The following is a 13,963-nucleotide window of genomic DNA, read 5'->3' on the forward strand; positions in this document are numbered from 1 at the left end:
ATGTTAAGTTTGAGAAATCTAGCGGTGAAGGATGAGGTTTAACAATGATAAATGTAAGGTTATACACATGGGAAGAAGGAATCAATGTCACCATTACACACTGAACGGGAAACCACTGGGTAAATCTGACAGGGAGAAGGACTTGGGGATCATAGTAACATAGTAACATAGTTAGTAAGGCCGAAAAAAGACATTTGTCCATCCAGTTCAGCCTATATTCCATCATAATAAATCCCCAGATCTACGTCCTTCTACAGAACCTAATAATTGTATGATACAATATTGTTCTGCTCCAGGAAGACATCCAGGCCTCTCTTGAACCCCTCGACTGAGTTCGCCATCACCACCTCCTCAGGCAAGCAATTCCAGATTCTCACTGCCCTAACAGTAAAGAATCCTTTTCTATGTTGGTGGAAAAACCTTCTCTCCTCCAGACGCAAAGAATGCCCCCTTGTGCCCGTCACCTTCCTTGGTATAAACAGATCCTCATCGAGATATTTGTATTGTCCCCTTATATACTTATACATGGTTATTAGATCGCCCCTCAGTCGTCTTTTTTCTAGACTAAATAATCCTAATTTCGCTAATCTATCTGGGTATTGTAGTTCTCCCATCCCCTTTATTAATTTTGTTGCCCTCCTTTGTACTCTCTCTAGTTCCATTATATCCTTCCTGAGCACCGGTGCCCAAAACTGGACACAGTACTCCATGTGCGGTCTAACTAGGGATTTGTACAGAGGCAGTATAATGCTCTCATCATGTGTATCCAGACCTCTTTTAATGCACCCCATGATCCTGTTTGCCTTGGCAGCTGCATTATACTGCATCTTCTGACCAGCACAAGCTTTGGTAATCTTCACTGTACAATTAAAGGGTCAGTTCCAGATTGCTGTGTTATGCATTATGCACAGTGCGGGGATTCCAAAGGTGGCTGGCCGCAATGCCCGCGCAGGCACAGTCTGCAAGCCTGGCTGGGACGTCAGACGGCCAGAGCTTACTGCGTCCGCGCAGCACAGCAGTACACTGCGCAGACGCCGGTTTTGAAACGTACACAGCGCTGAGGGGGCGGCGCCGAAAGCGCAGGAAGAGTTGAGTGACGGCAGAGGAGCGGTTAGAGCTGGGGAGTGAGGACCCGCCTCCCTGGCTACAGACAGGAATTGTGGCTAAGTATAAAAACACTTTATTTGGGGCATACTTGAACCTAAAACTAAAAGAGCCACCTTGTTAGAATGCAGCATTACTGCTGCACAAGGCGGCTCTTTTTAGTTTATAACGGCTGGAGGGGGTGACAGTGGCCCTTTAATGACCTTGTAAGGGGCATAAGTTGAAGAATTACAATATCTGCAGAGCTGATGCTAAACTCTGCAGTGCAATTAACACAGAGGAGAAGGATTTATTGTTAGAGAAGGGGTTAAAGAAGCTGGGGGCTTGGGCGGAGAACTTGCAATTGAAGTGTAATGTAGAGAACTGTAAAGTCACGCATCTCGGCATAGGAAATAAAAGGTGTACTGTATTTTTTGGACTTTAAAGAAGCATTCCAGGTTTAGGAAAAATGTTTTTCCCATTTTATGCTGTCAATTAACACATTCTGCTAAAATGTCATGTAATTTAATTGTTTTATAAATATTTGTGGAAAGGATTACAGGATCCACTCTGTAATTTTGCAGTTTATAATGTGCTTCACATATTTATTTTTATTTTTTTTTCTCCTTTCCTAACTTTTAAATTTTGCTAAGACGATATGTAATTTAATTGTTTTTTAAATACTTTTCAAAAGGATTTTCTGAGTAACTTTACAATTTATAATATGTCTTGTATATTTATTTACATATATATAATTTTTTTTTTTATTATACCATTATAACATTTGATACACCAGGATTGGTTTAAGATCACACTGACTCACTTGGGGTGGAGTGTTAATCCTAATTAATTCAGGCACACCCCTGCTATGTGCTAGGAGTCACCAGTCTATACAGATAACTTTCTTTTAAAACATTTTTAAAAGCACATATAATACCTGATGAAGGCCGTTGTGGGCTGAAACGCGTTGTTTTGTTCTTATTAAAGGGTCCTAATAAATTTGGTACTGAGCAAATTATCTCAACCTTCAAACTATCCTTGTCTTCCGGAAGCGCCAAGAAAGGAAATTTTTTTCTCTCTAACCATTGTATTCACGTGCAATCTTTGGATGAAGGCTGGCATAGTTCCTGCAATAGTGCTGCATACCGGAATATTATAAGGCGTGGATCCATCATACGGATCAATTGAATGTACATACAAGACATCCAAAGGGTGAGTGCAACAATATATATCTCTTGCTGTGAATATACATCACACCTATCCTCAAAAAGCCCTCTCTTGACCCATCCTCTGTATCTAGCTATTGCCCTATATCACTTCTCCCCTTTGCCTCAAAACTACTGGAACAACATGTCCATACTGAACTGTCCTCCCATCTATCTTCCTGCTCCTTCTTCGACCGCTTTCAATCAGGCTTCCGGTCACACCACTCCACTGAAACTGCCCTAACTAAGGTCACCAATGACCTATTAACTGCCAAGAGCAAGCGACACTACTCTGTCCTCCTCCTCCTGGACCTGTCCTCTGCCTTTGACACAGTGGACCATTCCCTATTATTACAGACCCTCTCATCCCTTGGCATCACAGAATTGGCCCTATCCTGGATCTCATCATACCTAACAGACCGGACATTCAGCGTCTCCCACTCACACACCACCTCCTCACCTCGCCCCCTATCTGTCGGAGTCCCGCAAGGTTCAGTCCTAGGGCCCCTGCTCTTCTCCATTTACACCTTTGGCCTGGGACAGCTCATAGAATCTCACGGCTTTCAGTATCATCTCTACGCTGACGACACACAGATCTACATCTCTGGACCAGATATCACCTCCCTACTAACCAGAATCCCTCAATGTCTGTCTGCTATTTCATCCTTCTTCTCCACTAGATTTCTAAAACTTAACATGGACAAAACAGAATTCATCATCTTTCCCCCATCTCACGCGATCTCCCCAACGAACCTATCCATTACAGTAAACGGCTGCCCACTCTCCCCAGTCCCACAAGCCCGCTGTCTTGGGGTAATCCTTGACACTGATCTCTCCTTTAAACCACATATCCAAACCCTTTCCACTTCCTGCCGCCTCCAACTCAAAAATATTTCACGGATCCGCACATTCCTAAACCAAGAATCTGCAAAAACCCTAGTCCATGCCCTCATCATCTCCCGCCTTGACTACTGTAACCTCCTGCTCTGTGGCCTCCCCTCTAACACTCTTGCACCCCTCCAATCTATTCTAAACTCTGCTGCCCGACTAATCCACCTGTCCCCCCGCTATTCCCCGGCCTCTCCCCTCTGTCAATCCCTGCACTGGCTCCCCATCACCCAGAGACTCCAGTACAAAAGCCTAACCATGACATATAAAGCCATCCACAACCTGTCTCCTCCATACATCTGTGACCTCGTCTCCCGGTACTTTCCTGCACGCAACCTCCGATCCTCACAAGATCTCCTTCTCTACTCCCCTATTATCTCCTCTTCCCACAATCGCATACAAGATTTCTCTCGTGCATCCCCCCTACTCTGGAATGCTCTACCACAACATATCAGACTCTCGCCTACCATCGAAACCTTCAAAAAGAACCTGAAGACCCACCTCTTCCGACAAGCCTACAACCTGCAGTAACCACCGATTGACCAAACCGCTGCACGGCCAGCTCTACCCTCACCTACTGTATCCTCACCCATCCCTTGTAGATTGTGAGCCCTCGCGGGCAGGGTCCTCTCTCCTCCTGTACCAGTTGTGACTTGTATTTTTCAAGATTATTGTACTTGTTTTATTATGTATACCCCTCCTCACATGTAAAGCGCCATGGAATAAATGGCGCTATAATAATAAATAATAATAATAATAATAATATACATCTACACTTAGACTCTGCGCCCCTTGTCTCCCCTTTTATATCTCCTTCCGATATCCCTGCTTCAAGTTGTGTGATTGATATATAGCTAATTGAGGATCAACAAAAGGAGGTAGCCAACTGCATGGCTGATCTAGTAGGTTAGAGGCCTAACACATCTGGGCCTTCCTATTCTAAGTCAGCTGATCTAACGGGTGAGAGGCAAAGAGCCTTCTTGTTATATCCTATAGGTCTACAGGTTGAGAAGCCTTCCCGCTACACCTTGACAGGCTCGCTCTGACCTGCTACGTGTGGCCTGTAGACTAGGTCCAGGCACACTAATAGGGCATTTGCAGAATAAAGGTGAGCTGTCTGGAGAAGAAGTTGAAGCCATGGGCAACTTGTTCTGTGTGCAGTCAGGGCCCCCAATGGGATCCAGAACAGCTATCCACATTGTAAAAGATAGAGAAGGCCCTGTCCAGTATTTCTGCAGCCAAGGTGGCCGAGGCCCTGGTTACCATTTTTCACCAGAGTGGGATTCCCAAGTGAGATCCTGTCAGACCAAGGCTCACAATTCATGTCAGAGCTGGTGCAGTGTCTCTGGCGCACTTGTGGAGTACGAGCGATCCGAACGACACCTTATCATCAAACAAATGGACTCTGTGAAAGATTCAATGGCACTTTGAAGAATATGCTAAGAGCCTTCACTGACAGGAATTCAGACTGGGAGAAGTACCTACCCCATCCACTGTTCGCCTATCGGGAAGTTCCCCAGAAGTCTACTGGGTTTTCCCCCTTTGAGCTTCTCTATGGAAGAAAGGTCAGAGGACCCTTAAACCTGCTAAAAGAATATTGGGAGGGGCAAGTCGAAGATACAAGAACCCCCGTTGTTCCATATGTCCTAAAGCTTCGGGAGACTCTGGCCCAACCAGCTAGTTTTGCTCAGGATCATGTGTGGATGGCTCAAACCAGACAGAAGATGTGGTATGACCGCAAAGCATGCTATCGGGAGTTCGAAGAAGGTCAACAGGTCTTAATGATTGTTCCCCATCGGCAAAATAAACTGCAGACTACATGAGAGGGTCCATTCTGGGTTCTCAGATAACTTAATGACACCAATTACCTCCTTGCTTTAGATGATCAGGGTTTAAGACAAAAGACTGTCCATGTGAATATGATTAAGGAGCACCATGACCGGTCACTACCAGTGATAGCAAGCTGTCGGATTGCTTCAGAGGACGGTCAGGAGGAAGAGGACTCGCTACCCGATCTTGTGGCAGAAACGAGGGCCCATTCACTGTGGAACAGGTTCCTCTGAAAGATCACCTAGATTTCTTACAGAGAAATCAAATGCTGGGGGTGCTCCATCAAAGACAGGCTTTCTCATCCTGACGAGGTGGAACCACAGTAACCCAACATCATGTAGACACTCTGGGCATCCGTCCCATACAGCAGGCTCCTTACCGGGTACCAGAATCGGTTAAAAACACCATGAAGCAGGAACTGGAGATGTTACAGCTTGGGGTAATCCAGGCCTCCCATAGCCCTTGGGCCTCTCCTGTGGTGTTAGTACCCAAGAAAGATGGCAGTACTCGATTCTGTGTGGACTACCGACGACTAAACGACCATACCGTCAGTGATCCTTACCCAATGCCTCGTATTGATGAACTTCTAGACCAGCTAGCTGGGGCCCGATATGTCACCACCTTGGATCTCAGTAAGGGATACTGGCAAATCCCTCTAACGGAGGGAGGGAAAGGTCAGCCTTTATAACCCCCTTTGATCTGTATGAATTTCTAAACATGCCTTTCGGAATGAAGAATGCCCCTGCAACCTTTCAGAGAATGGTGGACCAGATCCTCCGGGGATGTGGTGACTTTGCTTGTGCCTACTTAGATGATATTGCCATCTTCAGCCAGACGTGGGAGGAACATATGACCCAAGTAGCAGTTGTTTTTGACCGGATTCTTGCAGCAGGCCTAACCATTCGACCAGATAAATAGCCAAGTGGGGATGGGTGAAGTCCAGAACCTAGGGCATAGAGTGGGAGGAGGGAAGCTCCGTCCTGAACCCGCCAAAATCCAGGCTATTAGAGACTGGCCTGTACCCCAAATCAAGAAACAAGTTATGGCTTTTTGGGCACTGCCAATAATTACCGAAAGTTTGTTTCTCATTTCAGCACTATGGCCAAGCCTCTTACAGACCTCACCAAGAAAACGATGCCCCGGGTGGTGACCTGGACTCCAGCCTGTGATGAGGCTTTTAATCTGCTGAAGGACGCTCTGATCAGCGACCCTGTTCTGGCTGCTTCAGACTACAAGGAGATTCATTGTGCAGACGGACGCCTCTTCATATGGACTAGGAGCTGTACTCAGCCAGGTGAATGCCGCTGGGGACGAGCACCCCATTGCCTACCTCAGGAATCTGCTGGACCGGGAAGTGGCCTATGCAACCATTGAAGAAGAATGTCTGGCTGTAGTATGGGCCCTCAGGAAACTACAGCCATATCTGTATGGGCGAGAATCCCCTCACCTGGCTGAACAGAGTCTCCGGGGACAATGGACGGTTTCTACGATGGAGCCTGGCTCTGCAACCCTATAACTTTACAGTACAATATAGAAGAGGCAGCCAACACCAAAATGCAGACGGGTTATCCAGGCAGGAGGAGCCATGGGTCAGGTCAGCAATGAGTACGTGTACTTGACACGCGACCAGTAGAGGTCACTAGACCGTACACAAATTGAGGGGGGAGGGGGTTGTAACAGCGTGTCCCTCCCCAGCCGGTGTTCCTGGACTATAAAGTAGTCAGACCTAGGACCACCTCTCTGTACTGCATCTAGTGGGGGATTCTGGCTTTGTTCTTCTCAGCATGGGACTCATCCAAGACACAAACCTGTAAGACAGAACGGAGTCGGTGGGTTCTGGAAACTTCTCAATGTAGCCACATGTTAAAAGTTGGTGTGAACCTCCTCCATGGATGGGCTGATCTCAGGACAATAGACTCATGTTTTGGCCGAGTCAGTTGGTGGCGACCGGCGAAGGGCTGGGATCTTATGCTGAGGCGAGATCCCGGTGACCGTGCGTATTGTTAGACGCTGCCACGTGGGACTGTTGTGTCCCTCATCTGCCGAATCCATTGAACTCATCCAACGACTATTTCTATTTTCCTGGAGTCGATTACTGGGTTGTGCCCCCGATTCTGCTCCTTCGTGTGGACTCATTACAGACGATGTAGAATTACCCTCATGTGCTGCCCAGCTCCAACAAATCTTGCTGGATTGCTCATCGGCCTGGTGTCTCTTCCGCATTCCCCGTCACACCCTACATACCTTTCTACCTTTGCAGAATGTTTTCTATGTTACTTGCTTTCAGTTATCCCCGTTTGTCTTACCTGTTTATACACTAGCATTTCTGTCTCAGGCCTCCTGTGGCAGGAGAGGAGACAGCTTGCGGTTTAACAGGTGAACAGTAAGGCTGGCGGCCCAAACCTCCTGACCCTTATAGGTACTTTGGAGCAGGGATAGTTAGGGTCCCAGCCCTAGGGACGTTTAAGGGCCCTTTCCCCATTTACGCACAGTCAGTGTGACAGTAAAGAAGGTTTAATCAGAATTACAGACGCAGATTCTTTACGGTAAAAGCAGCGAGACTATGGAGCACTCTGCCACAAGATGATGTAATGGTTGATTGACTACACAAGCACACGGACGCCTTTCTTGACAAATAGATTACAGGTTATGGGCATTACACTCTGGGAACTCATCTGATCGTCGTGTGTGAAGCTGGGAAGGAATTTTTCCCCCAATGTGGAGCCATTAGTGTCAGTACCAGGGGGGGTTTTGCTTCCTCTGGATCAACACGTTCGGGCGTACTCAATGGAGTGCAACCTTAAACTATGAAACGTTGTTGGACTTATTCATCATAAAGCTTGTGAGCAGGAGGAGTTCCCAGTGCAGTGGGAGAGCTCCTGGTGCCATGACAACATGGGGGTGGCGGAGAGGCCCGACACCAGGGCGGTGGAGACGAAGTCGTGGAGTCGGAATTTGAGCCCATTTTGGTGGAGTCGGTATAAAATGGACCGACTGACTCCTAAAATATATAATAAATTGGGTACAGTAGTTCAATGCAGTTTGTGGGGAATATTTTTATCATAAGAATTTGGGAAAGTTATGAAATGTCCTATAAATGTCTGTCCTATTCCTGATCTAAGGTCTAGACTTTTAGATGAGATGAATCTGTGCTTCAGTTTATGTTCATGATAAGTAGTGAAGCTCCTCCTCTACAGATAAGGGGAAAAAATAACAAACTCACAGGGAAGGAATGCCTGCATTCATCTCAGAACTTCTGGAGTGAATAGCAGGAAAGCAGGATTAAGGTAAGTAGTTCTTAAAGCATAGCTAAACTTTCAATAAAATGTGCATTAATCAATAGTGCAGTATATGTTGTCTCTGTATGCTTGATGTTTTAGTTTGTCTTCTCTTGGCTCATGTTTAGAGAAATTCGTTGCCCTGATGACTTATATACACACACATTTTTCCCCTTATATTCTGTTTTCTAACATCTCAAATTCAGAAATACAGTAACAGGATCAATGAGAACATATATATATTTGTGTGTTCTGGAATATGATTCAGCACAAACATGCTCCCTCCCTCCTCCCCTCTTCATAGACTGTGAAGAAATGTGAAGTGAAGCATTTAGTGAGCTGTACCCTGAGACAAGCCAGACATTGAAAGTTAAGCGTAACGCTATCTAACATATTTTACAAACTTTATACTTCTTTCCTATTGATATATGCAAAGATGTTTTATTTCTATCCTAAATTATACAGTGCACGATTCCCTATTCTTACAAGAATTATAATATACCTTATTTTTTACAGGACAACATTTTGAGAGCGAATTTACATAATTACAAAATATCTAAGAAGCATCTTATAAAGTCAGCTGTATTTGAGCATTTTACAGTGAATCACGATAAAATAAAAAATTGTGTGTGTCAGTGTATAGGTGACCCAGATGAAAACAAATACAGCGATGCCAAAATCAGTGCATACTCAGGCAGTGATAAATATGCTCCTTCATGAACTTTCCAATCTAAGAAGACATTTACAACGCTGCCACCCAGAAGTTTACAAAGCTGTGAATGAAAAATATCACAGCAGCACCAAGAAACCAGAGACCGGCACTTCCCGCCAGGCAACGGAGGAGGAAAGAGCGTCTCAATCATCAGTTACAAGATATTTTGTAAGTGACAAAGTTACTGTAACAATGACAGCACGTGTTTAAAAAAAAAAACGCTCATTGAGCTTGTTGTGAAGGACTGTATACCATTATCATTATTTGCATGAACAGCGTTTACAGCTCTTAATGGAGAAATGGCCGCAAACTTGGTGTTTCTCTTGTTGAAAGTATTAGAAAATTAGTGATTGAAGAAGCCCTTAACCAAAAGGAAGATCTTAAAAAGACTCAAGAGATGCTTTGTATTTCTTAAAATGGATGCCTGCACACGTCAGAGTGAACTATTTTGCTGTCAACGTTTGATATGTCTGTGACAACAAAAAAAATTGTTACCAAGTCGCTGGCAGTAAAGATACAAAAGCTCTTCACAGCAGCCAGTTTCTCCAGACCTTAGTGGAAAAAGTTCTGCAAGATTATGAACTCAAAAGAACAAGTTCTTGCTATTGTAACTGATAATGCTTCAAACATGATAAGTACAATTAAACTGATGAATGAGAATAATGAAGGTGAACAGCAGCTGGAAGAACATTTCACATTCAGTATGTTGGAGATGGAAGGCCACAGTCCTGTTCCCATAAACAGATATTACTACAGAAGAACAGCAAAATGATTCTTTACAATTAGATGATCTTTTTGAAGCTGCTTCACACCTCTTTCCTATTCATCACATGCGCTGTGTTGTGCACACCCTGCAGCTGGCAATAAGAGACAGTCTGCAAGAGGGACATGCTGGAACTCTGATTAGCAAAGTGAGGAAATTGGCTATTGCTGCCAGAACCCCTAAAATCGATTCCATCTTGAAGAGACGTGCTGGAAAAGGGGCAATTGTGGATCAAGCCACTCGGTGGGGCAGCACCTATTTGATTGAGTGATTTCTTGACCTGAAATCCTTCCTTGTAGATATGGACAACCCTCAGGTAACACTATATGAAAGTCAATGGACAGAGGTGGCAGAATTCAAGGAATTTCTTCATCACCCATTTACAGTGACTAAAAAGTTACAAGCGGAGGATTTTACTCCTGGCATTTTTATAAAGGAGTGGAAGAACTTGTTGTTTTGCCTGTCCCAAAGAGGAGGTTTAATCGCAGACGGCATTGCTGCTTCAATGAAACGAAGAGAGACACTGCTATTAGAAAATAAAATTCTTCTGGCAGCTGTTTATGTGGACCCGAGTCATCGTATACTGCTGGATGATCAACAGTTTACTAAAGGAAAAGAAGCTTTGATTGAGGTAGCAGATAGGATGAGCTACAGGACGGCCAAGAGCAAGAGGACTCGGGTCCGGCCAGTGCTGCTGCTGTTCCTTCATCCTCATCAGATGAGGAGTTTGATTTCGACAAGTATTTGGACAACATGGAGCAGGCAAAGCGTTGCTGCAGGGAAAAAGATTCCACTCCCATAGAAAACAGATTGACCATATTTCAGCAACATTTTTCACTTGCTCTCAAAAAACTAGAAGAGTTCAATCGTTCATCAAAACTGACTGTGCGCGAGGCAATTCCTTTATAGCCTGAAATTGTTAGAGAAGTCGCCCATGTGGTCACTGCTTTACCACCAACCCAAGTTAGTGCAGAGAGGTTGTTCTCCAGCCTTAAAATAATGAGGTCAGATGTGAGGTCATCTATGGAGGAGGATCTGATGGAGGCGATACTATTTCTCAGAACAAATTCAGACTGCACAAATGTAAGGCTACTTTCACACTAGCGTCGTACTCGGCCCGTCGCAGTGCGTCGGGCCGACATACCGACGCATACTGTGGAAGCGCCGCACAACGGGGACAGCGGATGCATTATTACAACGCATCCGCTGCCACATTGTGAGTTGCGGGGAGGAGGAGCTGGAGTTCCAGCTGCGCATGCGCGGTCGAAAATGGCGGACACAATGCACCAAAAAAACGTTACAAGCAATGTTTTTTGGTGCTGACGGTCCGCCACAACACGACGCAACCGTCGCACGACGTGTGGCAATGTGTCGCTAATGTTAGTCTATGGGGAAAAGATGCATCCTGCAGCCAACTTTGCAGGATGCGTTTTTTTGCCAAAACGACGCTAGTGTGAAAGTAGCCTTATTAAGTACGTTTTTGTTGAAAAAACAGTTTTTCTTTTCCCACTTACTGCAGAGTGTATAAGAAATTGTAAACATGCAAAAGTTTTTTGTTCTAAAGTTGTATTCCAATAAATATATCTTATGCTCTATGTAAATGGCGTGGTTATTGTATCTTAATAATGATTAAAAGCCTGATGCTACCATTTTACTATATATGTAATGATAAATGTAAGGTTATACACATGGGAAGAAGGAATCAATGTCACCATTACACACTGAATGGGAAACCACTGGGTAAATCTGACAGGGAGAAGGACTTGGGGATCCTAGTTAATGATAAACTTACCTGGAGCAGCCAGTGCCAGGCAGCAGCTGCCAAGGCAAACAGGATCATGGGGTGCATTAAAAGAGGTCTGGATACACATGATGAGAGCATTATACTGCTTCTGTACAAATCCCTAGTTAGACCGCACATGGAGTACTGTGTCCAGTTTTGGGCACCGGTGCTCAGGAAGGATATAATGGAACTAGAGAGAGTACAAAGGAGGGCAACAAAATTAATAAAGGGGATGGGAGAACTACAATACCCAGATAGATTAGCGAAATTAGGATTATTTAGTCTAGAAAAAAGACGACTGAGGGGCGATCTAATAACCATGTATAAGTATATAAGGGGACAATACAAATATCTCGCTGAGGATCTGTTTATACCAAGGAAGGTGACGGGCACAAGGGGGCATTCTTTGCGTCTGGAGGAGAGAAGGTTTTTCCACCAACATAGAAGAGGATTCTTTACTGTTAGGGCAGTGAGAATCTGGAATTGCTTGCCTGAGGAGGTGGTGATGGCGAACTCAGTCGAGGGGTTCAAGAGAGGCCTGGATGTCTTCCTGGAGCAGAACAATATTGTATCATACAATTATTAGGTTCTGTAGAAGGACGTAGATCTGGGTACTTATTATGATGGAATATAGGCTGAACTGGATGGACAAATGTCTTTTTTCGGCCTTACTAACTATGTTACTATGTTACTATGTTACTACAGTAAATTTATCACTTAAACATGAGCCGTGTATGTGGGAGTCGGAGTCATGGAAATTGAGGAGTCAGAGGTTTAGCTAACGACTCCACAGCCCTGCCCGGCACCATGAGAGCGCGGGTGGCGAGGGGTCTCTCACGCCGTGAACCCCAGGCCAGGTGCTGTGGGCTCTTCTGTGATATCCATAGACTAATATTGATGGGGGTCTTGTGCCGCCCTTGGTGCGGCTGACTGATACACATACCTCTATTTACAGCCATCAGTGTACAAGGCTTTACTCTTTGCACCACTATTAATTCCTCAGTCACATGTAGACCACCTCTCCCCCTCCCAAACATTATCAGGGGCAGTGCAGATCACAGGAGCGGCCACGGCGAACTACAAATGTCAGCATGGAGGCTCCACACTAACCTCGTTAACAACCGCTGCTCCGCTCAGCCCTTCTTGCTTCAGAATCTGAAACTCTCTGTAAAGATCTAGAAAAAAAAAAAAGAATTTGACTCACCACAAAGACAACACACGGCCCTCAAGGATCCTGTGTGGTGCCCGAGTCAGGTTTCCAGCCCGTCAATCCAATAGTAATAAATCACTTGGCACTCATATGGCTTCTTTCAGATGAAAAAGTGAACATATGAGCCTAGGCAACCCGGGACTACTCCAAACTGCGCGACGGACCGACGTCCATGAGCGCCATATGCAGCGGCGGATACACGCCCTCCTTCTCCCTTCAGGATCCGTGAGACGTTCCAGGTGCGCTCTCCATCCCGGGTTGCCTAGGCTCATATACCCCATTGTCCTATTCTTCCACTTTTGTTAAAGATATTTCTGATGAAGGTCTTGTGATTTGACCGAAAACGTTTAAATAATCTTTGAACTGGATGCACAAATAAATGGGATGTTCACTTTTTCATCTGAAAGAAACCATATGAGTGCCAAGTGATTTATTACTATTGGATCACCACAAGTCGCCATCAACCCTCACCCCACCATGATAAATATCCTGCAACCCAACATTAGGGAGGAAGCTTACCTGGAGTATAAACGGTCAATGGATCTGCTCTTACTGAAGAGAACCCTTTCCTATACAGCTAGATCCTTCATGCACTGTATTCCAAATTATTATGTAAATTGGATTTGTGTCATAAAGATTTAATTGTTTTGTTTTTCAAACTCATGGATGGTTTTGTGTCTCAGGGCTCAATTGATCACTGAAATCAATCTTAAACACATGTAATTAGTTTTCCAGGTGATTCTAATTAAAAGAAAACTAAAATAAAAATGATGCTCCACATTATTAAGCAGGCCACAGGTTTCAAGTAATATGGGAACTAAAAAGTATCTCTGCTGACGAAAAGCGATAAATAGTGCAATGCCTTGGACAAGGTATGAAAACATTAGATAGTCCACGAAAACTTAAGAGTGGTCATCATACTGTGAAGAGATTTGTGGCTGAATCTGAGCATAGACAGAGTTCATGCAGATAAAGGCATAATGAGGAAGGTTTCTGCCAGACAAATTGATCGGATTAAGAGAGCAGCTGCCAAAATACCATTACAAAGCAGCAAACAGTTATTTGAAGCTCCCTGGAACCTCAAGGTGTAGGATGTTTCACAGTCTTGCTGTGGGGCATAAACCTACTATTCGGCCACCCCTAAAGGTACATTCACACTAAACGACGCTGCAGCGATCCAGACAACGATCCGGATCGCTGCAGCGTCGCTG

The 13,963-nt window shown here is 44.8% G+C and overlaps 1 protein-coding gene across 2 annotated transcripts in view; it reads right to left on the reverse strand.

Annotated features, from left to right (window-relative positions):
• RECQL4 (RecQ like helicase 4) overlaps positions 1-13,963 on the reverse strand; it is a 266,482-nt gene that overhangs the window by 240,556 nt on the left and 11,963 nt on the right. For both annotated transcript variants that reach the window (XM_069760352.1, XM_069760351.1), the window contains exon 4: positions 12,653-12,717. In XM_069760352.1, coding sequence (XP_069616453.1) covers positions 12,653-12,717 — 65 coding nt within the window. The remainder of the gene's footprint in view (positions 1-12,652; positions 12,718-13,963) is intronic.

The sequence above is a fragment of the Ranitomeya imitator genome, chromosome 3 (genome assembly GCF_032444005.1).
Source record: "Ranitomeya imitator isolate aRanImi1 chromosome 3, aRanImi1.pri, whole genome shotgun sequence".
In the NCBI taxonomy this organism is placed as follows: Eukaryota; Metazoa; Chordata; class Amphibia; order Anura; family Dendrobatidae; genus Ranitomeya; species Ranitomeya imitator.